This window comes from Microtus oregoni, unplaced genomic scaffold, assembly GCF_018167655.1.
Source record: "Microtus oregoni isolate MIOR12 unplaced genomic scaffold, Mior012 000003F_ref0000135, whole genome shotgun sequence".
NCBI classification, from domain to species: Eukaryota; Metazoa; Chordata; class Mammalia; order Rodentia; family Cricetidae; genus Microtus; species Microtus oregoni.
The window spans coordinates 12,387,442-12,414,144 of record NW_024543062.1 but is presented as its reverse complement, the minus strand read 5'-3'; the positions used below and the strand labels follow the sequence as shown (position 1 = coordinate 12,414,144).

The 26,703-nt window shown below is 47.3% G+C and overlaps 1 protein-coding gene across 4 annotated transcripts in view; it reads right to left on the bottom strand.

Moving 5' to 3' along the window:
* Auts2 (activator of transcription and developmental regulator AUTS2) overlaps nucleotides 1-26,703 on the bottom strand; it is a 1,102,310-nt gene that overhangs the window by 90,701 nt on the left and 984,906 nt on the right. For all 4 annotated transcript variants that reach the window (XM_041648369.1, XM_041648371.1, XM_041648370.1 and 1 more), the window contains one exon: nucleotides 1,307-1,358. In XM_041648369.1, coding sequence (XP_041504303.1) covers nucleotides 1,307-1,358 — 52 coding nt within the window. The remainder of the gene's footprint in view (nucleotides 1-1,306; nucleotides 1,359-26,703) is intronic.

Genomic DNA, 26,703 nt, shown 5'->3' with positions numbered 1-26,703 from the left:
CTGTTACCTTTCCTTTTACTTTAAATCAAGGACACCTCCAAGGCCCACTAATTCTTCCCTCTCAATAACACGATCAGAAAGCCATCATATGTTCCTACCATTGAGAAAGATGTGCTGGCAAGAAACATCAGCTGTCACTGGGCTTTTAGAATTATGAATAACAAATTTATACAAACTTCTCAGGTCATTAAAAATGTGATGAAATATAAAGCTGGAATCGTATCATGCAATTAAAATCCAAGATCATATTCAATATGACATTAATTCTGAGAGTCCCAGCAAAGTTCTAAGCCCTGGGGACAACTTCAAATATAATGTACTGTTTAAAAATCAAGGTAGGTTCAATTTCAAAACAATGGGAGAGCACAAATTAACTGTACACAGACCTCTTACTAACTAGTAAGCAAAAAGAACAAAAATTAAAAATTTTAAAAATGAAATAAACTGTTTGCTGAAATGGTCTCCCATTTCACCCCATGAGCACCTAACTCCTGATCCAGTGCGGGTCCAGCACTCCCAAGCATCCTTAGTGATACAGAGAGTACCACAGGCCAGCACATCTTTATTTAGCTATTATTTAGCAATAGTTATCGTGCAAGCCCCTAAGTCAGGTTCTATAGCGGGAAGGGGAAGGTGGATTGCTATCCCTTGCATCACTCAGATGGCACACCTATCGAAGCCAGTGCAAGGAGACTCCCCTAAATTTCATTGTGGCTAAAGACACTTCTGCAAAATGAAGACTGCTAAGAAACCTCCCGGCAGTTATTTAGGGTGAGTCTTCCCCAGATGCATCTCGGCATCATTAGCCTCTCTTACTCTTTAGACTGAGGTTTGCAAGAAATAAATGGAGAAGTGCGTAATTAAATTCTGCCCTCTTGCACATTTATTAACTTTACAGAGAGCCCAGAGCAGAAAGGTTGGCTTATGGCTATGATGCCGTGTATACTAAACACCCCCGCTGGTTGTTACCGTCTGAGGTCCACATGTACTATTTATAATGCTCCCGACTGCCGGAAGTTGATAACCAGCAATCAAGACATTGTAAAAACATTCTCCTCGATTGCAGCTGCCTACATGAAATTAACACCACCGATCAATTTAAACAAGGAATCAGTAAATTCTTTCAAAGTGAACTTTCCCTCCCCCATCTCCAAAACATCCAGATTGCACAGCGCGCCAAAGCACAAAACGTGAAGACAAAAAAGACCACATGGATTTTCCTTCTCTCCTTCTTCTCAGACAATGGCAATGAGATGCATATTTATTTTAAAGCCATCATTTAGATTAATAAAGAGGGGGGTCTTACCTTTGTTTATAAGAACAGTGTTAAAGAGTTTTTCGGAGCTAGCATCTGATGCCTGAAAAACAAGAAGGCGTGAAGACTGTCAGCAAAGACCATCATCCACAGCATCCTGGGTTGCTATGATTTTAAATCAATTGACAATATTTTAGGAAAATATAAGAGCCCGTAATTTCCCCAAATCCTCCATAAGGTGGTGCTGGTTGACTGTGGGAGAAAGGCCTGCACTGCAGCTATTTATTGGGGGAAAGAGGGAAAAAAAAATCTGATTTTCAAAATGTGTCCTTATTAGACATATTATCGGTTCAAAACATATTTCTATGAAATGGTCCACAAGGCAATTTAGCTGATTCACAAATGATTTACCAATTCTGTTGACAGATCATTATTTTGAAAATGCCTTTTTGTGGTTTTTTTGCCACTAGATTTTCTGTTTTTCAATTTTCTTCTACAAATTAGAAATCTATATCTTTTGGACATTAAGCTTTTCCTCACTAAAGTGTCAACCATTATACCCAGAAATTAATTTGTTTTTGAAGGTGTTTCGATGACCCTGATGTTCAGGGTTTCTCACAGTAACCAGGCCAACCTCAGTGTTTCAGATGAGGGTTGACCCTGTTTAAAACCTGGCCACTATGCCACCAGGGTTACTTCCTTTTCGTGTTTTTCAGAGATCATGTCTGCTAATTATTACACTGGCATGAGGGAAGCCAATAGCTTATTTAAATAGCAAGATTAAAGTCAATTTAAAACATATACTAATGTGCTGGGAAATGAACGGTGAGTAGTGGGTTTCGTGGAAGAGGCGGTAATGTTGACGATTTATTGCTTATTCCTAGGACTTAGAAAAAAGGTAAAATTAGTAAGTTCACTGTTCTGATTTGAAGATACCCCTTGGAAACGTCAAGGCCCACCTACATTTATACTGTGTTTGACTTATAACCCTAATGAGAAAACTCTTATCTTTCATGTTTTATACAGAAATGCATAAATTTGACCAAGCAAGTCACAGAATGTTCAATAAATATGAGAGAAAGAAATATGGGGAACAGGGGCGAGGAAACTTGGGCTGGCTTTGGGGGACAAAGAAGATATTCTACGTAGTCTTTCAATGCTACATTGATGGAGATGAAATATTTCTGTGTATAACTGAGGGAAATGTTCCAGTTCACAAGGCCAGGGATATAAAAAGACCTAACCTATTTTTTTTATTATGGCTGGTTCTCATTTATTTTAATTCTAATCTTCCTGCTGCAGGGGTGAGTTCAGAGGATTAATAGGATCAAGGGCAAATTGTACAAAATAAGGATTCAATCGCATTCACATGTGAAAAACCATACAGAGATTCCACCCTCTACTTTTGTAGGAAGAATAAAATGCAGACGTAGCTGTCCTCACATCGTAAGAAACACTAAATGAAATTATATTACGTTATAGTAGCATTTCATAAAAATGAGCCACAGAGAAAGTCTTCAGGGAGGGTACACCAAACAGTCCATGAGATCCGCACGGCACGCAGAGACGTGTGAGTCTGACAAAGCACAGGATTTCTCTGCTGCACCAGAGGTGTTACTACACCCACACAGGAAAGCGATGTCTACATTTGTGAGCTTTCCCGTTTAAAATCTAGCAATTCAAAGAGTTTTCCTCATTCTGAAAACGCTGTTAATTGCTCTTAGAATGCTCATTAGCAAGTCATGGCTTCAAAACTAAAATGGAGTTAATGTCTTTTGAAAGAAAAAAAACTACACACATGCACACACAAGCAACACCCTGTCTCTTCAATTATTTTACAAAACTAAAATATCACTCGGAAAATTGGGGGTTTTCTGGTACAGAGAGACTAACGGCATACATAAATAGGTTTGGTTTTTTTCTTTTTTAAATTACTGCTTTTCCAAAACGGCAAAAAGCATAGCTGGAGGAAGCAACTGGTTAAGGTTGCATTTTCAGTAGCTCTGGGTATGGAAGCCAGGGCAGGATTAGGCTGTAGGTGGCAGCCCCTGTGATTCGGTCCCCTTTGTGAGCACCACGGGGCCGGCGCTGAATATACTCTCAAGTAGATAGCCAAGTGACCCAGAGGACCTGATGCTGCTGTGTCCAGCATCAAGGAAACATGTCCGATGGATATTCAGGACGCTCAGAGCAATGCCTTCTAATGGAAGCTTTTTGAACCCTTCAATTTACTGATATCCGCCACAAAATGCTGAATTGTCTCTCGCGAGCCTTGTATTAAAGAGATGTCTCAAAAAAGGCCTCCTTTGTAAAAAGCAAAAACACCAAAGGTACACATGTCTAGGTGGCTTGGGGAAAAAGTCCTTCTGGTCCCTTGTTCTCCCATCTGGCCTAGTGAACCACCTTCATCCAAATTCCTCGGGAGCCCCCTGGGCAAAGTCTTGATAGGTGCAAATTTCGCGTAGCTCTTTCTTCAAGGAACTTTCCTTCCTTTCACACTTTTAAAAATCATTTGTGCAGAGTGGGTGTGATGTCTCAGCAGGTAAGTGTGTTTGTTGCCAAGTCTGCCAACCTCAATTCGATCACTGCACCCACATAAAGGAGGAAGGAGATAACGGATTCCTGAAAGTTGTCCTCTGACCTCGTCATATACCCTCCACATACATAAACACGTACTTTTTTTTTTTATAAATCGTTTGAACAAATCGCTGGGTTCCTTGGCTCCTTAATCGTGGAGACGTGTTCATTTTGTTACTTTTAAAAGAAAAAAAGTACATTTCCCTCTATGACTTGGATCATTTCCCTAGCCAGTTTTTCTTTTTTCTTTTTAAATTCACAACGACTAATGCAGGTGCGGTGAATCTAGCGGCAGGCGCACCGGTGTCTTCCCTCATCTCTCCGGCACCCAGTACCTTTAGCTGCTCACATTTTAATGTATCCGTTGCCATTTCGTTTCCTCGTCTTGACTTTGATGGGCTTTATACACTTAGAGGAAACAAGCTCTGTAGGGCATTTTTCCGGGAAGGTAAATGGGTGTTATTTGCCTTTATATCAATACTTGCTATGCTCTAGAAGCTGTAGCTGGCGTGGAAAAAAAAAGTTAAGTCAAGCAGGTTGGCTAATAAGAAAAATGAATAAAAATAAAGAAATAAAAACCGCCCGCACACACGGGTGGGTCCCAGACGTCTGGAGCTGCACCCGGATCTCCTTAAAACTCGGATCACCGAGGCGGCCCTCCAAAGCCGCACCAACAGTAAGGAGGACTTCGGGAGCAGCCAAGACAATCCTCTTGGAAACTTAAGCGCCGGTGAGTTCCTGCACCAGCCAGGCTCTTCGCTTCCTCGGGCTCCGCGTGCGCACAAGAAGGAGGGCGGGGACCCGGAGATCAGTGAGGGGGGACAGTGACCCGTCAGCAGGCAGCACCGCGCCAGGAAGCCCTTCCTAGCCCAAACGGACGCAGGCATTCCAGCTTGGGGTCTAGTGGATCTCACTGGGGAAGCATGGGTCCCCTTCCCGGAGGTGGGATCGTCTCTATCCGCCAGGGCTTCCCGGGCAGGCGCTCGTGGCTCACCGGCCGAGCCCAGCGGGTGAAGGGAGCCAGGAAAGTACAAAGGGGAGCGGGGGAGGGGTGAGGGAGGGAGGCCGGGCCCGCCAGACGCCAGCAGCCCGCCCCTGTTACCACCCTGGCCCGGTGGCGGCCGCAACAAAAGACCCCTCGACCCCTGCCTCCTCCCCCGCAACCGCAGGCGGCGAGCAATTGAGTCATCCCACCCCACCCCCCCAGGGGTGCGGGGAAAACATTACCTGGTCGCCAGGGGTTCCGCGGTCTTGTCAACCCCAAGTTCATGGTTTGGGTCCTCCGCCGGGTTCCCTCCGGCTGGATCACCACTCACCACTACCCGCAGAGAGCAACCAAAACCCACAGCAAAGAAAACGCCCAACTCCAGCCGGCCCGGCTAGGTCCACGAGTCTGTGTGTTTTGCTAATTCCTCTCCAAAGTCTCAAAGCCGAGGCACGCGAACCAAATCCGAACCGGAGCCGCAACAGCAGCAGCGGCCGCAGCAGCAGCACCCGGCTCCTCCGTGGCAGCCGGGAGTCAGCACCGCGCGCGCACATCCAACGCAGCCAAGTCCAGGGCAGGGAGATGGGGAGGGGGCCGGCCCGCGCGCTCTCCGGGTGGCTCCTGTGGGGCGCGCGGGGGACCGGCTGGATCAGACCAAGGGCTCAACTTGGTGCGCCCTGGGGACCTGGCAGAGCTGAAGAGCAGCGGCCCAGGAGCCGCCGCCGTGGCGCGCGTAGCTAAGATCGAGGCGGCTGCGGCGGCGACAGGACAAAGGAGACCATGTGCGGAGGGAGGGAGGAGGGAGAGGGAGGAGGAGGGCGTTCGGCGGCAGCGGCGAAAGCTGCTCCCCGGCGGCCGCCTCCGGCTCCCCGACAGCGGGTGCCGCCTGCACGGCAGCGCCGCGGGGTGATCTGATGGGTTCTGGGTCCGCCGCGGCGTGGCACCGAGACGCTCCGGGGGTGGCGATCGGCCGCGGGTGTCGCCCGCGTGCGGTGCGGAGAGCTGTGGTTGAAGCTGCTGCGGGGCGCGGACTAGCTCTGCTCCGGCCTGCCTCTCCCGCCTGTTCCCGGCTCAAGTGAACTCCATCGGCGGCACGCCGCCAGCGCCACCGGCTACCCGGGGCTGGTTCGTGGCAGGGAAAGGGGTCCCTGGTGGCGACGCGGGGACACCTCTTTCTCCCGCCCTAGCTCTGGCGCTCTGGACTTCGCTCCCCGGATTGTACCAAGCGCGCCTTACTCCAGGCGCTCGCGGCTCTCGGAGCGGGACTTCTCGGCGCGCCCAGCCGGAGCCGCCAGCCGGTGCCACCGCCCCTCCTCCGTCCCGCCCCGCGCGCCCCGCCCCTCGCCGCCCCTCCTCTCCGCCCTGGCGCCCGGTTGGCCCCGCGGGGGCGCAGTCCCTGGGTGCGACACTGACAGCTGTGGCTCCCACTACATCCCGCCTCCGGTAGCAGATCGGGCCCCTAGTCCCCTTGGCGCCTTTCCCCGCGGGCAGGAACCGCGAAACTCCACTCCCTTTGCAGTTAGGGCTTCCGAGATTTGTGCTAAACCAAGGAAAGGCTACTAGGCCCGGCAGCCTGGGGTTGAATTGCATCTAGGCCAGTCGCAAATGCAAAGAGCAGGTTCTAAAAGGGCAATGAACGTCCAGGGTGGTAGATCTTAGGTAGACAGTGGGACAAATAGTGGGTGCCCAATACAAAATAATTATTTCATTGTTAGACATGGAGGGGGAGGGGATCAGAGTCTAGAACAAAAAGGTCTTGATCTAACTAACCTCCACCCCATGTATCACAGACCCAAACAGTGTTAGGCTTTACAAAGTGGTCACTTAGACATCTTTTCATGTTGCACAATTCCTCAAACTATTCGATTTGTGTACACATTCACACCCAGATGCTTCTTCCCCTTTCGTCCAGCAAAGGGAAAAACAGAGGAAAAAACACTCCAAATCTCCATTCTATGAGTAGAGTAACGGTGTCACCTGTCACCACAATGTCCCCTGGAGCCCAGCTAACCGCCCTGGAAGGGAGGAGGATGGATGGATGGATGATCACTAATGGTGCCCTCAGCCATTTGAGCCACTCACCTTCTACCATAACACACAGCCCCTCTCTTCATTTTTAAGTATGTGTAACATTCTCTCTCCCCTCTCTCTCCCTCCTTCCCTCTCTTTCTTTTCTCCCTCTCCCCACACCACCTTGTGTGTGTGTGTGTGTGTGTGTGTGTGTGTGTGTGTGCGCGCGCGCGCGTGTGTGCCCATATGCTACGGTGTTCCAGTCCCCTGGAGCTGCAAGTGACCTGACTTGGGTGCTGGGAACCAAACCCCAGCCCTTGGCAAAAACAGCAAGTACTCCTAACTACTACGCTGTCTGTCCACTCCCCAAACGTGACACTTCCTAAGGCATTTCGACCTCCTGTTTTACTCCCTGTCCTGACACCCGTGGCCCCGTGAAGGAAGTGAGTCATGCCAGGGGGACGGATGAATGAATGCATCTGTAGCTTTGACTCCAATCCTGCAAGCTGATGAGGTCTCTCTCCTTGGACCGAAATCCACGGAGACAAACCCAAAGAGTGCAGGCAAGGGAGGCCTGGGCTGTAACATGCACTGTGGGTGAAAAGCAAGAGAGAAGATCCAGTTCCCTCAAATGCCACTGTGGCCCAGGAAACGTGGCTAGAGAAGAAAAAAGATGGACAAAGGACAGGGATCCTTCAGAGAGATGTGTTCCACAGAGATGTCATTGAAAGGGCTTAAGAAAGAACCCATAACCCTATGTCACAGCACTGAATGTTTGGAACACCCCTGTACTTGGGAGGCACAAATGGAGGAAAGTGAGTTCCAGAATGATCTGGGGCACAAGGAGGAGACCCACCTTAGTAAAATGATTCAGTAAAATAATAGTAAGATGTACATATCTCATCTTTTTTTAAGTTATTTCACCACAGCTGATGCCAAGGACCTCATGAATAAGCAAATAAAAAGACATTTTCAAAGGGGCCAGCAAGATGGCTCTGCACTGTAAAGGCGCTCGCCACCAAGCCTGACAACTAGAATTGCCGGTCTGTGGCTCACTTCCTGTAAGACAGGAACCGACTCCTAAAAGTTGTCCTCGGACCTCCCCATGGACACACAGAATAAATGAATAAAGGTAATGAATTTAAAAAAAAACTTTTCAAAGAAGAAATGGGGGGTGGGTGCTTGCTTCATAGAGACATATTCTGTCCCTTTAGCAAAGTTAATTTTGAAAATAACTTTTGGTGTTTTACTGCTCTAGGAAAGGGCAGCATGAGAAGCTTGGGGAAAATGAGTTTGACTGCCCAGAAATGGGGGGTGGGTGCTTGCTTCATAGAGACATATTCTGTCCCTTTAGCAAAGTTAATTTTGAAAATAAGGTCTTTTGGTGTTTTACTGCTCTAGGAAAGGGCAGCATGAGAAGCTTGGGGAAAATGAGTTTGACTGCCCACTTTGAGGGAAGGTGGCCTATATTTCCAGCAGGCCTGAAACTCTATGTAGCCAAGGGTGACCTTGAACTCACAGCCTTCTTCTATAGCTCTGAAATTCAGTCCCTTTCCCAATCTTCCTAACTGGGCATTTCACATTGTTTTATTAAGACAGTATCTCACTATGTAGCCCAGGCAGACCTCTGTGCCAACTGGCCATCCCCCTGCCTCCTTCCTTCCCAACGCTGGGATTATAGACATGGACCACTATATCTGGCCCTATTTTGGAAGATTTTTGGTCCAAGTCTGGAAGTCATTATGCCTTTTACAGTTCAAAGGCTTAATGTACGAAATATTTCTGGCTTCTTAACATCACTTTCAGACTCTGAGCTATATCAAAAGACTTGCAAAGAGGTGATTTTGTAAAAACATGGACTTCAGCTGAGGGAGGAGAATCAGAAGTTCTGGGCCAGCCTCGGCTACGTAAGACATAATCAGTCAACCAGACACAATCAAAACGTTCTTTCTATTGTTAAATTAATTATTTCTGGAGTGTTTGTGAGATAGGGGGCAAGTTGTCCATGTTCCAGTACATAACTGCATCTGTGATCATACAGTCAGCCATTTAAACTCAGAGGAACACCTACACACACACACACACACACACACACACACACACACACTTTATTTTTTAGAGTCTTGAGTAGCCTAAGCTAGCTATTTGACATAAAAGTAGAAGGGGGACTTTCTGGCAAAAAGGGATTCAGTAGGATTGGGAGGGGAATGGGGGTGACCATGACACCATGACAGAAAGTATTATATACGTGTGTATGTATGTAATTGTCAAAAAGTAAAAAAAAAATCTAAGATTTTAGTCAAGTTTCTTAGTCAAAATTTTCCAAACTAAATGAAAAGCCATCTTCCTCAGTTTCAATATGTATCTAAAGTCAATTTTTTTTTTAATGTGGAAAGCTGAGGCAGAAGGGTTATGATTTGAAGTCAGCGTGGGCTACATAATGAGAACCTTTGTTTAAAAAAAATAAACAGAACAAAACAAATACAGTAATTCTAAATCCATCTACTGTGCTAATAACTGAGAATTTGAAATTCGAGGTGATAGTCCATGGGTACTATGTTACCAGATTTAACTTGGCCATATTTATAGAAAACACTTCTTTAAAATTCTGGCCTTAGGTTGAATGTTTTGCATAGAGAAAGTTCCATTAATCTATTTGTATTTAGCCTTGGGAACGTAATGAGCTCGAGGCACTGCCCCAGCAGAGTAGTACCGGGAGTAAAGGAAAAGGAAGCCTTTACAGAAATCTATTCAAGCCTTTAGTTTTAAATCACTTAAGCAGTTTGAAAGAAGCACTGAAGGGAAGCCAAAAGGCCTAAGTTCCTTCTCCAGCTAGCCTTGGGTAGATGCCACTTCGTCTGCCTTATCTTTCTTAACACCCCCCCCCCCCTTTTTTTTTACTGCAGTTGGGGAGGGGCGGGCAGGGTCTCTTGTATTCTAGGCTGACCTTGAACTTGCTATGATGCTGAGGATGACCTTAAACAAATCAGATCTCCTGGTACCTCTCAAGGGCTGGGATTACAGGCTTGCCCCTACACCTGGCTTCTGTGGCACTGAGGATCCAATCCAGGACTTCAGGCATGTTGGCAAACACTGTGCCAGCTGAGGCAAATCTCCAGTTCAGGGCCTGTTTTTTGAACCAAGAGTCTCCTGCTCCTGCACTGGTGAGCCAAGAGCCCTGGTGTAGGGAACAAAAGCAGAGAAGCTACTGCATGCCCGTCCTGTCACGGTCTACCTTTGTTCCTGGCAGTTTTTTTCCCTTCACACAGCCATTCTGTCTGGGTTCTGGGGACTTTGTTGTGCAGGCCAATGCCTTTAAAACCACCAGATCAGGGCATCTTCCTTTTAGATGCATGCCTAGTCAGCTTCAGCGGGCCGCCAGGCCTTCTGCCTCCACAGCATCCATCCCGTCAGTAGGCAGGGCTGAGTTTTGAAAATGGAAGCCTCATAACTTGTCATGCAGAAAGGAGGCTGCCCTGCTCACATTCCCATTGCTGTAAAGCAAAAAATCCTCCACTACAGTATGCCTCCGTCCCTACCATCGATCACGGCTGTAACAAGAGGGAAGTAAATAAATGGAACCGTGTTAGTTTATGGTGCATACTACTGAGATGCAGGGGGAATAAATATTTTCCAAGTGTGGAAGTCAAGGAAAAGAATTTTACTTTCAAACTTCAGAGCTGACTATAAACTACGAAGGGGGGGGGGAAGTATAAGAAAGGATATAAAATATACCTTCCTTAACTACCAAATCTACATTAAAATATTAACATTCAGAGGCTGACACCAGAGAAGAAAGGCAGCGACAACTAAAAATAAATTTCATCTGTACTCATGTCACCCAGTTGTCGACAGATACCTCATCTGATTTGTTTTCCATTTCTATGTTGCTAGGGAGGAAACCTGGGTCTTGCATACACATATCACCCAAGCACCCTACCACAAACCCACACCCCCAGCCTCGCACTGGCAGGGGCTCTACCACTGAGCCATCCCTGGCCCCTCACTGGGGGATTCTAGGCAAGAAAATAGGGTAGGCCAAGCAATAAACTACACAAGACAGTCTCATCTACTGGTTTCAAGATTGAGCCTCTACTAAAGATACTGACATTCATACATGTAATAGCATGTTTCTCAAAAAAAAAAAAAGTTTGCCATGGTGACATCGTTTACATCACTGTGGAGAAGGAAATAAACAAATTGGGACACTCTCCTAACTCCAGACCAGGAAAATGATAGAGGAAGTGTAAAAAGGCCGTGGCATGGAGCTGTGATGACAATGGGACTCTTCCAATTATGACTGTGACCTTTTTCACTCTGCCCTGCTCTAACACACATCTGTGTAGCCGGTCTCAGTTTCTCACTCCCTGGCCACACCTAGAAGTAAAAAAATAAAGGACCAGAGAGATGGCCTGGCAGTTAAGAGAAACACTGCTCTTGGAGAGGCTGGGATGACAGGCATGTACCACAGAGGTTCTCTTTTGAAACAGTGTTTCTCTATGTAGCCCAGGTTGCTCTACACTCAAGATCCTCTTGCTTCTCCTTCTGTGTGCTGGGATTACAGGTGTGCACAACGCTCACCTCAAAACTGATTCTGCTGTCTATAACCTAGGGAAGTTTCCGGATCTGAGAATTTGTGGCAAACATATCTCTGCCATATGACCACAGCAAGGACATCTGAGTGGTTTACTGTCCTCGTTAGTTTTGTCAACTTGACACAGTCTAGCGTCATTTGAGAGAAAAGCCTTCATTGAGGATTCGCCTAGATCAGATTGGACTATGGCTCTATCTGGAGTCAACTGTCTTGATTTCTTATTGATGGCAGTAGGCACAGCCCTGAGAGATGCACCATCCCCAGGCAGGTGATCCTAGGCTGTATAACAAAACCAAGCACAAGCTAACGAGGCAGCCTGAAAGCAAGGCAGCAAGCAGCATTCCTCCATGTCCCTTCCTTGAGTTACTGCCTGGATTTCCCTCGGTGATTGATTATGACCTGGAAGGATAAGCTAAAATAAGCCATTTCCGCTCCTAAGTTGCTTTTGGTCAGAGTGTTTTATCGCAGCAGCAGAAACCAAACGAGAACACTCACCTGCCCTGGCTTTACAGACTGCAGAATGACTGACATCCTGAGCAATGGTGGCTGACTGAACACTGGTCCATCTTCCCTCCCATCGTCACTCAAAGGCTTGAGCAGCTTCCGCTGGAAACAAGCTACCTAGAAGTATTAACAATCCCCAGGGTTCGTGGAATTCTACTCATCCATCAATTGAATAAATGGAGCTTTTGTTTGAGGCTTCATGATTGAACACTTGCAGGAGTCCTCGCTAGGCAAGAACAATATAATTGCCTCCACTGTTTTGGTGAATTATACAGTTTCTGAAGTAGTAAGAGGGATGTTAAAACGTCACAAAATCCCCTTGGTGTAAATTTCCTAAAAACATTCTCATTTCTGGCTTCTCTCTTTTATTCTGGTTTTAGCTCTCATCTAGTGGGGGACTCTTGAACACTCTTTCTATATCCTCCATCTCCGGCTTCATAGGTCAAGGCCCGTGTTCTTTAAAACCAAATTTAAATTATGTTTAGTGTGTGGGGTGGTGAGAGATGGGGCTGGGGATACAACAAGTTGAAGAAATTGGTCTCTTCTTCCACAAGGTGGGTCCTAGGACTTGAACTCAGGTCTCCAGGCTTGGAAGCACATGCCTTTACCTACGAAGCCATCTCATCTGCCCCAAGAATATATCCTTTGCAGATGAGCAAGTGATACAAAAATACCAGTGATGATCAGAGATCAGAACAAGCCTGTGCGTACACCTGTAGGGACCTGCCTTCTCTTCTCTGGTCCCATGCCCCTGCCATTTGCAGATGCTGGGGGCACACATTTCTTCTGCTACTGTGAAGGATACATTTTCTTTTTCTTTTTTCCCCTTTTTGTTTCTGGTGTATGTATGGGGGTGGTGTAAGCTGTGTGGGGGTGCATGTGTGTGTGTGTATGTGTGAACATACATATGTGCAGGCCCACTATGCTCAGCTCTTGTCTGTCCAGTCAATCATATGAGTACCAGTGTTGCAATACACACACGCACAAACAGTCACCACCAGCATTTCCTCATCTTCTGATGCCCTCTTTGTAAGACAGAGTCCAAGCAGTGTATCACATCAACATGCGAACAGGGAAATGATAACACCTCTCTGCTGGCTAGAACCTGAAAGAATGAAGATACTATCTCCAGCCCAAACAACACTGTAAAGTCCTTTCTGCAGATGGCCACCCATTTGGAATTTCACACACTATAAAACAGAGAAGTCTAAACACAGAACACAGCTAAGTTCTCCTGAAAATGATTATGAAGTAAAATGTGATACCTGGAACCCAAACCTTACTATAAATTAATTCCGAGTTTGCTAGCCACTTTCCCCATGGGAAGGTAGTTCTGACTTCTGAGCTAGAATCCTGTTTTATCCAACAGAACACGGAAGAAGTGATGTGTTGGAAAACCCAGTCTTGGTATTAGAAAGGCCTGCAGCTTCTGTTTTTTCATGCTTTGAACCTAGTAACCAGACTGTAAGGACATCCCAGTAGACCCAAACCAAAGCATACAGGGGCCTCAGGACTAGAGACCTAACCTGGAGCTCAGAAACAACTTAGCTATCGTGTGTGTGTGTGTGTGTGTGTGTGTGTGTGTGTGTGTGTGTTTAGGTCACAAGCTTATATTCCTGGCTTATTTTTACAGTCATTTTGGGAATCAGTCTCAGGTCCTCAGGCTTACATGGTACTGCATGGGCAGAGATGTATCCACAGGCCTGCCAGTCTTCTTAGAAGCTGGGTGTGGTTCCTCCATCTCTAGTTAAATTTGCCTCCCCGTCATGCAGAACTCAGAAGAGCTTTTGCCTTCGCAGTTTGCAACACTGTATGCAAATAAATAACTGTTGTGCTTTAAGTTATTACATTTCTGCCTTGTTACAAAGCAATCAGCAACTGAAGTAGCAACCTGGGTATCTGCCAGCTGGGAGAAAAGAAAGGTGAACACAGGGAGCCTTGGGTATGGCTTTTGTGATCCATGGTCTCAGCCCCACACCCCAGCTCCTCACTGGGGGATTCTAGGCAGGGGCTCTACCACTGAGTCACACCCCAGCCCTTCACTGGGAGATTCTAGGCAGGTGCTCTACCACTGAGTCACACCCCCAGCCCCTCACTGGGGGATTCTAGGCAGGGGCTCTACCACTGAGCCACACCCCAGCCCCTCACTGGGGATTCTAGGCAGGGCCTCTATCACTGAGCCACACCCCAGCCCCTCACTGGGGATTCTAGGCAGGTGCTCTACCACTGAGCCACACCCCAGCCCCTCACTGGGGGATTCTAGGCAGGGGCTCTACCACTGAGCCACACCCCAGCCCCTCACTGGGGGATTCTAGGCAGGGGCTCTACCACTGAGCCACACACCCCAAGCCCTCACTAGGGGATTCTAGGCAAGTGCTCTAAAGACAAGCCACACTCCAGCCCCGCACTGGAGGATTCTAAACTGGTTCTCTACCACTGAAGCAGACTCTCAGTCCCAACACGAAGAAAAGAAAGAGGACGAATATACAGGGAAGAGATCGAGACCTGAGCATGGGCTACGGATCTTGCCTGCAAGTGAGAGGACCTTTAGGTTTGTGAAAGATGCTCCAGAAGTCAAAACGAGTTAACAGAAGAAAAAAATAAAAACAAAGCAAAATACTCTAACAAGGCAGTTTTCCCTGTAATAAAGTCAAGGAAATGTAACATGTCAATATTAATGAGAGAATAAATCTGTCCCTCCCTTTCTTTTGGAGACTAGGGATGTTTGCAAAACTAAAAAGTCTTCAGTAATCCCTTCTTTTATCCGAAACAGATTGCAGTTTTAAGCACAGCCCCATAAAACTGTGGGTTCAAAGGAACCTGAAACCAAATTAGCATAAAATCTGGAATTCTCATTGCCACCAAATGTACAGCTGCCATCTGACAGCTCTGCTGTGATTTTTTTTTTTCCCAAATAGAAACTGAAAGTAGCTGAGGTGACATGGGCCATGTCTCTGACTTTTCATGCTTTATTGCTTTTCTCCCGTAGATACAAGTACCAGAAAACAAGGTCTAACCAACCTTGGGAGTCCAGGGCTGTGGTTCAGTTGGCAGGACACCTTGCTTGGCACACACCAAGTGCTGGTTCCATCTCAGCACTGCATTAAACCAGGAATGTTGGTGCGGGCCTATAACCTTAGTATTCAGTAGGTAGAGGCAGGAAGATCAGGTGTTCAAAGTTATTGTCCTCCGCATAGTTCCTGGCCAACCTAGGCTCCCATGGAACCCTGTCTCAAAAAACAAATAAGGGGGTTGGAGAGATGGGGTTGGGGAGATGGCTCAGGGTTTCAGAGCACTTGCTGCTCTTGCAGAGGACATAGGTTCACTTCACAGAAACCATGCTGGGAGGCTACAACAGTGCAATTCCAGCTCCAAGAATCTAACACCATCTTCTGGCCTTCTTACCCTCTCCACAGATGTAAATTAAAATTAAAAAACAAACAAACAAAAAAACAGTATCCATCTTCTTCCAGCTCTACCACCAATACCTTAATTTTGTCACGAGGCATGGTGACACAAACCTGGAATCCCAACTCTGGAGAAGTAGAGGTAGGGGAATCAGATGTTCAGGGACACCCTTGCAGTAAATTCTACATCAGACTGCATCCAAAGAAAAAGAATATCCACAGGGCAACCTGTCCAACAAGATTAGCTGGGGAATGACCACTAATGTTAGTGACAGCCAAGAGGGTTGGGGTTATCCCATTCAGAGGGAATATTTGCCGAGTACTTTCAGGCAGGCTGGATGGTTTAAGAGGATGCCAGAGGAGGCAGAACTCCCCTTTCCCAGGCTTTGCATTACAAATGGCCAGGAAAGAAGTCACTGACCCAGGCTTTTGCTTGGGTCATCACAGATCTCCACTGACTTCTGCAGATACAAAGGAGGGAGGGTTGTTTGGACTGTGGCTTGAACATCACTTTGGGGATCAAAAGTTAACCTTCCCAGGCAGAGATGGCTCAGCTGGTAATACACTTATGGCCAAGGCTAGTGACCCAAGTTTGATTACCAGAAACGCACGTGGTGGAAGGAGAGGGCAAACGCCTGCAAACTTTCCTCTGCCTTAGAGCAACCATAACTGCATACACAAGATAGATACACAAGTTTAAAAAGTTACACACGGCCCACGCACATAGGTCAGAACAAACTCCATAATACACAGCAAGCCCTCCCTCCACACTGGAAGGTTGTTATCCCCCCTCTCTAGGAGGGAAGGTGGATTTACCCAGCACCATCCCAAACCTCCTCCTCCTCCGATTCCCCATATGATTCACTGAATAAATCCAAGTGACAGCTGGCGGGGGCCGCCTCAACAGCACATGAAAAGCAGCCTGCAGCCCCGCAGGGAGAGAGGGGCCAGCTCCCTCCTCTCCCCTTCACAAGCTTCCCCCAGGCTTGCTGGATTCTCCCATCCACTCTCTCTGCTCCAGTCCTGGCCATCTGCTGCTGAACTAGGCACTGATGTTAACTTAACATCAACCACTCAGACTAGAGACGGGAGGGGCCTAAGCTGCGGGACTTGGGTGGGCTGACTCAATTGGAAAATTACCAAAAGTTCGCAAGGAAGCCGGCAATGGAGAATTGAGGCTTCGTTCACCTGCACCCTTTGAAATCTGTCTTGGTGTTGTTGTTTAAAATAGGGTCTCTTGTAGCTTAGGGGGCCCTCAAACTCCCTATATAGGTAGCTGAGGGTCTCCTGTAGCTTAGCGTGACCTCAAACTCCCTATAGAGGTAGCTGAGTGTCTCCTGTAGCTTAGGGGGACCTCAAACTCCCTATATAGGTAGCTGAGGGCCTCTTGTAGCTTAGGGTGACCTCAAACTCCCTACAGAGGTAGCTGAAGGTCTCCTGCAGCTTAGGGGGGGCCTCAAACTTCCTACCTAACTAGCTGAGGATGGTCCTGAACTTCTGATGCTCCTGTCTTCATCTCCTAGAGTTGTGAATCACAGGTGTGCATCACAATATCCAGTTTTTGTAGTGCTGGGGATGGAACTTGGAGCTTTGTGCATGCTAGGCAGGCACTCTGCCAACTGAGCGACATCCTGGCCTCCTCTTGGTATTCTCTCTCTCTCTCTCTCTCTCTCTCTCCCTCTATTCTTCTACACACACCCCTTTTTCTCAGAGTTCTCCTATAGTCCAGGCTAGCCTTGAACTCGCTGTGCTCACTGTGTTGCCAACGACGACCTTAAACTCCACCTCCTGTGTGCTGAGATCACAGGCACGCAGGGCCTTGCCATGCGCAGCTTCTACTGTTGCTGTACAACTTTTACATTCTTTAGGAGAATAAAAAAAAATACAGTGAGCATCTGGTATTTACACAAGAATCTTAGAGTTGATGGATTTAATTACAAGTGTTAGTCAAACAGGAAACTTGTAGCCAGGCTTTCAAATAGCCACTTGCCTATAACGAACACAGTTTTACTTGCGGCTGCTGGTAAAGGGTGCTACTTATTACTTGGCAATGAGTGTTCTCGGAGAAAAAGAGGTTGGTTGGAAAACAAAGCAGTTGTTGGCCGGTAGCTTTTGTTTCAATTTATGACGGTGTCCGTCTTATACAAAGATCAAGCGGCAGACAACGTTCTCTGCAAGGCGGAGTGCTCCGAGTTGTTTTTCATTAGTACCGGTGGTGATGGATTTTTTCTGGGTTACCAGAGCTCACTTACAGCTGACAACATGCATTTGTGAGATGATTGGCTGACTGCAAGGGTGCAGTACAAGGCCAGCAAAATGCCTACAAATCACTGACCTATGCAGGGCTTAGAGGCTGGCTTCATCTCAAGAAGTAACATGACGGTGTACCTACCACTGCAGTTCCAACACCTGGGACGTGGAGGCAGAAAGATCGGGAGTTCAAGGTTAGCCTCAGCTATGCACTGAGTTCCAGGCTAGCCTGTGCTACGTGAAACTTTAAAAAATAAAATGTGTGTGTGTGTGTAGCTGGGTGTACCAAAGCACTTATATGGAGGTTAAAGGTCAGGAAACAGGAAATGAGCTCTTTCCTTTCACTATGCAGGTCCCTGGAATAAAACTCAGGTCAGACCTTATCAGACAATACCTTTACTTGGTGAGCCATTTTTCTGATCTCTCTCTCTCTCTCTCTGACAGGATCTCACTATGCCGCTCATCCTGCCTCAGTCTTGAATGCTGGGGTTAAAGCACAGCCCCCTCACTCCGGGCTCTCTAATAATTCCTTCCAATCCAATGGTCACTTTAGAGACAGAATCTGGCCGGGAAGCTGTCACACACTTTTACTCCCAGCACTCAAGAGGCAGAGAGAAATGGGTTTCTGTGAGTTCTGAGGTCAGCCTGGTGTACATAAGCAAGTTCCCAGTCAGCCAGGGCTATACAAAGTGACTCTGCTTCAAAACGAAGCAAAATAAACAAATAAATAAAATAAAAGAAAGAAAGAAAAAGAAAACAGTATTTCTCTCCTTTTCGTGGTATTTACACAATGAATTTCCACACAGGGCATCCCACTGGATTTACCTTTCCTGCCCCCACTCTCTTGGAGTTTCCTGGTCAATCACCGAGGTGTCACAAGTAAGGGGTGGTTTGCAACCCTTCCATCTGGGGCGTGCAACTGCTCTTCCTTATCAAAACAGTCGAGGCGGCATGGAGCCCTGGCAGCTGTCAGACAGCACTAGGAGCCCTGCTAAGTACATTTGTCAACTTTGTGTTTTCAAAACCAAACCAAAAGGGTGACTGTGTCATCACATGCTCCTTAATCTGAAAACCAATAGAGAAGCACTTCAGAAAGAAAGCGCACACACACATACACACGCATGTGTGCGCGCACATACATTACAGTTACATTTTAAACTTAATGCTTTCTTGTTCTTTTCCAAAGATTTGTTTTATTTTTACGTGTGTGTGTGTGTGTGTGTGTGTGTGTATGCGCACGTGCGTGAGCACACACAAGCACACATGCACATAAGTGCAGTGCCTGTAGAGGCCAGGAGAGGCACTGGATCCCCCAGAGCTAGAGTTCAGGTACTTGTGAGCTGCCCTATGTGGGAACCAAACACTTCCCTAAACACCAATAACCGGCTGCTGGTGGTGGCACATGCTTTTAATCCCAGTACTCGGGAGGCAGAGGAAGGCAGAGCTCTGTGAGTTCGAGACTAGCCTGGTCTTACACAGTGAATTCCAGGGCAGCCAGGGCTACACAGAGAAACCGGCTCTTAAAAAACTAAGAAACAAAAAACAAAACCACAAAAGACCAACAACTGCTCCTAACAGCAATCATCTCCCGGGCCTCTGCAACCATTCTTGTAACCAAAACATCCCTAACTAAGGAAAAGTTCAGGTCACACTGGGAAGGAATTAAGCCCTATCTGACTCCTCAACAATTCAATCAAATAGCAAACAGCCTGAGCTGACCTCCAAGGGGAGAGAGCCTTTCTTCCTAGGATCTTCTATTATTTTATTATTATTTGAAAATTTGCCTTGCAAAAGACCTTACTGTGCAGCCACACTTGGCCTTGGTAGCATAAACCTTCAACTTCTGAAGTGGCCTCTAGATGCTAGCCTAAGATACAAGGATGTAAGTCCTTAGACGTTGGTAATGGAAAGTCTGGGTCATCGGAACAGGCAACTGGGATCCAGGGGAAAGTTCTGGTTTTAAACTAGCCTCTTGGGCCTGCTGAACTCAGTCCTAAGAAGTACCACATGTCTCGAACTCCACCTCTTTCCTTCTCTCCTGGCTTGTCCCCTTGTGTCCGGAAAGTTCCTAAGCTTCAGATCCCGTTCCTCTGTACATACTGTTGGGTCTCGTGGTTAGAGTGGCTTTGAAATGTTTTGTTGAGACAGTCTCACAGAGCCCAGTTCAGATCACAACCCACTATGTAGCTGAGGATGACTTTGAACTCCTGATCCTTCTGCCACCACCTCTGAAGTGCTGGGGTTGCTGGCACAAGCCCCCATTGCCGGTTTATGAAGTGTTAGGAGTTGGACCTATGCCTTCGCATATGCTAAGGAAGCACTCTGGCAACTGAGCTATTTACCCAGCCCAGAAGAGGTGTGTCTTACCTATAGTACTTTGTCTGGAGCAGAAAGCTGGAATGGACATTTGTTACACAGAGCCTTTGGTTCCGCTCTGAGCAATCTCCATAACAGCGCTACTCATTTCAGGGGTGGTGTCCAGGGCTAGGGGGAGGAGAGGTCAATTGGAGGTATTTCCATTGCATAGATCACACTGGAGGTGTGATCAAAACACTCAACGCTGGAGGCTGGGGAGATGACTTGGTAACATGATAAGGTTTTTTTTATACTGCAAGACAGTAAAATGCCTGTTACACAAACATGAGGACCTGAGTTTGACTCCCAGAACCCACATAAAAAGCTGGGTGTGGTGGTGCATACTTGTAATTCCAGAGCCAGGAGATGGCGAGGATCCCTGGAGGATCCCTGGAGTTTGCTGGCCGGCCAGCCTAGCCTAGTAGGTGAGCTCTAGGCCAGCAAGCAATCCATTCGCAAAAGACGTGGTGGGATGGAGTTGGGGGTTGGGGGAGGGGAGCAGAAGGATTCCTCCACAGGTACAGGTGTTGGCCATCCTGCCTGACTAGCTCAGTTTGATCCCTGGATCCCACATAGAGGACTGAGAGCCCTGACTCCTGGGGTAGAAACCTCCATCGGAATTCCGTTTGGTGCATGCAGTGTATTCTAAATCCCATGCCAAGAGGACTTTAGCACGTCATGGTTAAGAAAATCAACACATGCCTAAGACCTTGATAAATACTTCCCATAACAAAACACAACTGGCTGCCACGGGACTCTCATGCTGTCTCCCATCAGTCAACTTTCCAGCTGTCACGCAAGTCCGGCGGAGGTGGGTGGCGGTCTGTCCCTTCCTGCCTGCTGAAAAGTGCCACTATAGGGTTCCCTTGATGTGCAAGCTTTCTGGAGCCTGCTTTGAAATCCAGAGAACACACCTAGTTCCCTCTCCCCACAGGAGAAAGCTCTCTGGCTTCTAAGGAGAGGCAAAGATGGCTGGTCTTTGAAGTGGCTTTATGTGGAGAAGGTGGGGACGGGCAGGTGGCCATTATCAGTGGCTACCAGGTGCTCTGGGATGGAGGACTGGTGATAAAACACTCGGCTGACACTGCCAGAGGAAGCCATCAGTCCTCTCCTTCCCGGCCCTTACTCCCTCTTCTTCGTCTTCCTTTTTTTATTTTATTTTTTTGAAAGGAGGCTTTTTACCCTCATTAAATGAAACCTTATCTCTGAAAGACCCGCAATCCTCTGCAAACGACAAGTGTGCCTAATCTCATTTTCTGACAAGTGATTCTGACAGCACCTTCCTTTTGATTTCTGAGACATGTAGTTAGACATATATTAATCTGTCAGTCACCATCCCCAGCAAGAATGAAAGAGAGGGAGAGAAAGAAGCGAACATTTGTGAGTATGAAGGCGAGACAAGAGGCTACGATACCTATTTTAACTGATGCCTGAACACTCCTTTTCTGGGATTCCCCTCCTCCTCCTCTCCTTCAGAGGGGGGCTCTGCAAACTGCCCAGGCCAGGGCCTGGGTGACAGGCATCTTGAAGGCTCAGTTATGGGGTTCAGTGTTCTGGAGTGAGGCACCCCAATTCCAAATCATCAATCCTCCCCTGTAACACATTCATTCACATACACTCCAGCCAAGTGCTATGTGTCAGCATGGGAGGGTCACCATTCCTGATTTTAAACAGTGTCCCCGGATGGTGAGATGGCTCGGTTACTAACGAGTCTGTCATGTAAGCATGAGGACCCGAGTTCTAGTCCCAGAATCACTGGTTGACAAGATAAATCAGGCACAGTGAGTGTTGTTTCTTCCGAAATACTAGTGTGGATCCCTGGGGTTCGCTAGTCAGCCAGCCTAGGCTACTTCGGAAGTGAGAGACCCAATCTTAAAAATGAATGCTGCCTGAGGAACCAGGCATATCCGAGCTGACCTCTAGCCTCCAGATGCACATGTACACACGTGCGCACACTGATGAGTACACAGAGGATGCACATACGTGTATACATAAATCAAACAAAAAATCATATCTGAGTTTTTCTGTCAAGTCCCGGACACTTGGGGATGGGAAGTTACTAGTAAAAGTAACTCCACCTGCTATGTCCTGGAGTTCTGATCCTGGGCATCTACGTAATGCCAGGTAGGCCTGCTGGCAGCCACCTAGAACCGCGGCATTCAACAGGCATACACAGCAGTCCCCCTCAGTATGCTGCCCAGCTGGACTAAGGTTTGGGGAGCTACAGGTTCAGCAGAGACTCTGCCTCAACAACTACAGTGGAGAGTGATCAAGGAAGATGCCTGATGCCAACTTTGAGCTTACACATGCATTCATAGACATATGCATGTGCACTCCAACACACAAATGAACATCCACACACACATGCACACCACAAACATATACATGTACATGTGAAGAAAAGTCTGTGATAACTATCTCCTCACTTTGTAACACCTCATGGAAAGTAAGAAAAAAGGGGTTCGGCTAGATAGACTGGTGTTCAAATATCTCAGCAACAGAGTACTTGCCTAGAATCCCCCAGTGAGGGGCTGGAGTGTGGCTCACAGTGGTAGAGCCCCTGCCTAGAATCCCCCAGTGAGGGGCTGGGGTGTGGCTCAGAGGTAGAGCACCTGCCTAGAATCCCCCAGTGAGGGGCTGAGGTGTGGCTCAGTGGTAGAGCCCCTGCCTAGAATCCACCAGTGAGGGGCTGGAGTGTGGCTCACAGTGGTAGAGCCCCTGCCTAGAATCCTTTAACTTCTGGTGATCCTTCTGCCTCTCCCTCCTTAGGGCTGGGATTACAAGTGTGCACCACAACACCTGACTTAATTACTCAGATATTTATCAAGATGATAGGGGTACAGAGATACATCAGGCAGACATTTAGGTATATTTGCTTATCCTTCAGTGAGTATGCTTGGGAATCTGGAATGCTATGAAAGTAGTCTCCTCCTTTCTGGAGACACCAAATGTGCTTTACAAACTTTCCTGGGCTGTGACAGGCCTTAATAGAGGGATCCATTGCCTCTGTTATGTTACTTCTAGTTCTGTCTTGTAGGGCACCTTCTCCACCTGGGGCAGTACCGCCCAGGATCAAATCTTCTCAAGCACTTCCCTCTGCTTCAATGGATCAGTGTGATATTAAGGACTTAGTCCTGATTTTCATGCACCTCGATCTGTCACTACAGAGACATCTTTTATTCTGCTTTAATTCGAATCTTCAGGCTTTTTATTTGGCATGTGATGTTTTCTGGACACTTGTAGAAGAGGATCAAAAACCAAAACAAACAAACAAATATGAGAAAGGTATTATCGGTTGATAGAACCACATATGAGACAGATTGAAGAGACCTAAGAGGTATTTTTGTTTGTTTCAGGGTGTGTGAAAGCATATGTACATGCTTGTATCCATGTGTGCATGTGTGGGCGTGAGTGTGCACCTTTGTATTCATCTATGTAGAGGGCGAATTGGTCATAACCTCAAGTATAATTTCTCAGATGCAGTCCACCTTGTTTTTTTGTGACATGCTCTCTCATTGGACCTGGGGCACATCCAAGAAGCTAAGAAGACTAGCCAGTAAGAGCAAGGACTGTTGCCTATCCCTTCTTCCCCCAAAAGAGACACACCACCTGATGTCTAACAGCTTCCTTCCATCCTGCAGAGAAGCTTCTTAAGCCTAAGGGTAAACAACTCAGATAGCTTCAGGAAGTCCCTGAAACTGACCAGATTCACTAGGCCCCTCCCTACCAGAGTAAGCAAAAAAAAGCTAAGAATCCTTCACAGAAAAAAAAAAAAAAGGAAGCTGGGATGCAAAGAAACTTTCAGGAGAAGTAAGCTTCAAAGAAGACTCTGAGACCACACCAGCTGCCTAGAAGAAGCAGACACCATTTGAGCTGCTTGGAAAGAGGTTAAGACCAACTAAGGACACCTGGAAAGGACACTCTCTACCCTGTTGAGCTCCCTGGAGGCTTTTGTGAGCTGTCACCAATGCTGAACTTTGGTGATACAGCTTCTGAGTCCTTTCTCTTCCTATAAGTAGCCTCAATAAAACTGATTGGTTCACCAAGCTGCACTTCAGAGTTATCTGTATTTTTGGTCTGTCCACCACCACACAGGGCCTTTTTATGTGCGTCCTGTGAACTGTACTTACTATTTCTTCTCATTTGCAAGGCAAGCCCTTTACCAGCTAAATCATCTTTCCAGTCTACCGCCCTCTGCTTTGAAAGGGGTCTCACTGCATATCTCTGGCTAGCCTGGCACTCTCTTTGTAGACCAGGCTGGCCTTAAACTCATAGAGATCAGCCTGCCTCTGCCTCCTGAGTTTTGGTGTTAAAGGTCTGTACCACCACAATCATCCCAATCCTTTTTTTTTTTTTTGAGTCAGGGTTTCATGTAAACCAGGTTGTCTTGAGTTTACCATTGCCGAAGGTGGCCTTGAACTCATGACCCCCTCCCCACATCTCCACCTTCCTAATGATGTGACAACATACATGTTTCACTAGGAATGGTTTACACACGCCTGGGGATGGAATCCAGAGCTCTGTGCATGATAAGCAAACATTCTACCAACTGAATCACATTCCAGCCCCAAAATTTGAGTCTTAATCCTAACCGTGTGACGTTGGGTGGGTCACTGTAATCTCTCTAAGCCTCAGTTCCTACTAAATAAGTAGAAGGGACTGGACTAGAATACAGCTAGATCCCCTCCAGCTCCTGAGTTCTGATCCTTTGTGTAAACATGGCCCAGGCATTCTTTTCTCTTCTGTTGAACCCCGTGCACATCCTAGGGTAGGTGAAAGCCAGAGAAACAAGATCCTTGGGAAACACATAATCTGAATAACCAGAAGGGATGTAATTAAAATCAGGGTTCTGTTCCCACAAACACACCCAAGGATCTTCCCGTACAAACACCACAGTAATTAAGCCACCTGCAAACCACACGTTACCGCCCTCCAGGCCCTGCTGGGCTTAGCTCGCAGCCTGACTCAGGAATCCAGGTTGTCCTCACCTCCCAGACAGCAAGCCTCACTCCTGACAGCATTCAAAAGCGTGTTTTGCCGCCGGTGGCTTTTGTGAGACAGGAGCATTTTTTAAAGTCATGCAGGGGCATGAATACATTTCTGGAATTTTCAAAATCATTACGACGATGAAAAGAAATGACAAGGAGCCAGCTTGCATCTGAATAGCCTCGTATCTGCACTAAGCCCTCCTCTCTCCTCCCTTCACCTGCAAGAGGTTCACCACAGAGTAGCTGCCAAATTGGTTTCTCAGGAAGCTGGCACTGGCAGGACCCTCTCCAGGGATGTGGGCTTCACCACCCCAGTCCTCCAGGGCTAGGACCTTCCACTAGCTGGACCAGACCCTGGTACCATCTGACCAGAGTGGAGTCTATTTTCAACCTCCTCTGTTTTTAACAACCTTATGTCATATGTTCACCCAGACTGGCCTTGTGGCCCAGAAATTATATTTGGTCCTGTCATCTGGCTAACCTGATAAACTTATTGTACCCCAACTGGGGTAAACGGGGCCAGCCAGGGACAGCTGGGGGAGGTCTGTTTTAAGTCCCTAGATAACATCCGGGAGAGATGTCCTCAATCACACATTACAAATGAGGTCCTGGAGGACCTGCCTGAGAAAGATAATGTGTTCTCAGACATTTCTGGAGTCGATTCATTGGGCAGGCATCTTGGCTATCTTTATAATCTCAATGGGTTCACCCCCGGGGAGCCAGCACTCGAAAGGCACCGTGCATCTGATGATCCGAATTCAACAGCTGAAAAGCGATGAGCGGCCCTACATAATCTGGCTCGTCAACAGACCAGCAGCTGCGGTCTTGCCTGAAAGTGCACTCGCTCCCAAGTGCAGCTCTGGGGGCAGGTGAGATGGCTCAGGGTGCAGAGGTGCTTCCTGCCAGGTCTGATGACCTGAGCTTGATCCCTGGGAGCAAGAGGGTGGAAGGAGAGACATTACTCCCTCAGGCTGTTCTTTAAGTTTCTTTTTCTTCTATGTGTGTTGTGCTTGTATGTCTGTCTGTGTACCAAGGGCATACAATGCGCATGGAATGAGAAGCGGGTGTAGGATCCCCAGGGACGGTAGGTATGATGCTTGTGATCTTCCATGTAGGTGCTGGGAATTGAACCTGGGTCCTCTGAAAGAGAAGCCCGTACTCTTAACCACGGGTTGTCCTTTGACCTTCACTTGTACATCGTGACACGTGTACTTTTCCCTTACCCCAAATAAATTAAAGGTAAAAACAAAACAAAGCAACTACAGAGTTGGTTTGGGAAGATAGGACAGTCAGTGAAGTGCTTGCCTCGCAAGCACGAGGACCCGAGTTTGGTCCTTGGCAGTAGCCCAGAGGTAGGGTGGTAGGTGCTTGTGATTCCAGTGCTGGAGGGATGGGATGGATGGAGTCAGGGAATCCCTGGGGCTTGCTGGGCTTGCTGTCCTAACCTACTTAGTGAGCCCTAGGCCAATTAGAGACCCTGTCACAAAAAACAGGTGTTGGGGCCAGCAAGATCAGAAACATTTTGCACCCTACATTTTGCTTGATGACCTGAGTTCTAATCCCAGAATACAGGACGGAGGGACAGAACCCAAAATTATCATCTGACCTCCACAGGAGTGCAAGGGCAGGTATGTGCCCCCACAGACTAATAAACTAGAAATGAAGAAAACCCAAGATGGATGACATCTGAGGAACGGAGTTCAGGGTTGTCCTCTAACCTGTATGCATATACATAACTCATATGCTATGCAGACACACACACACACACACACACACAC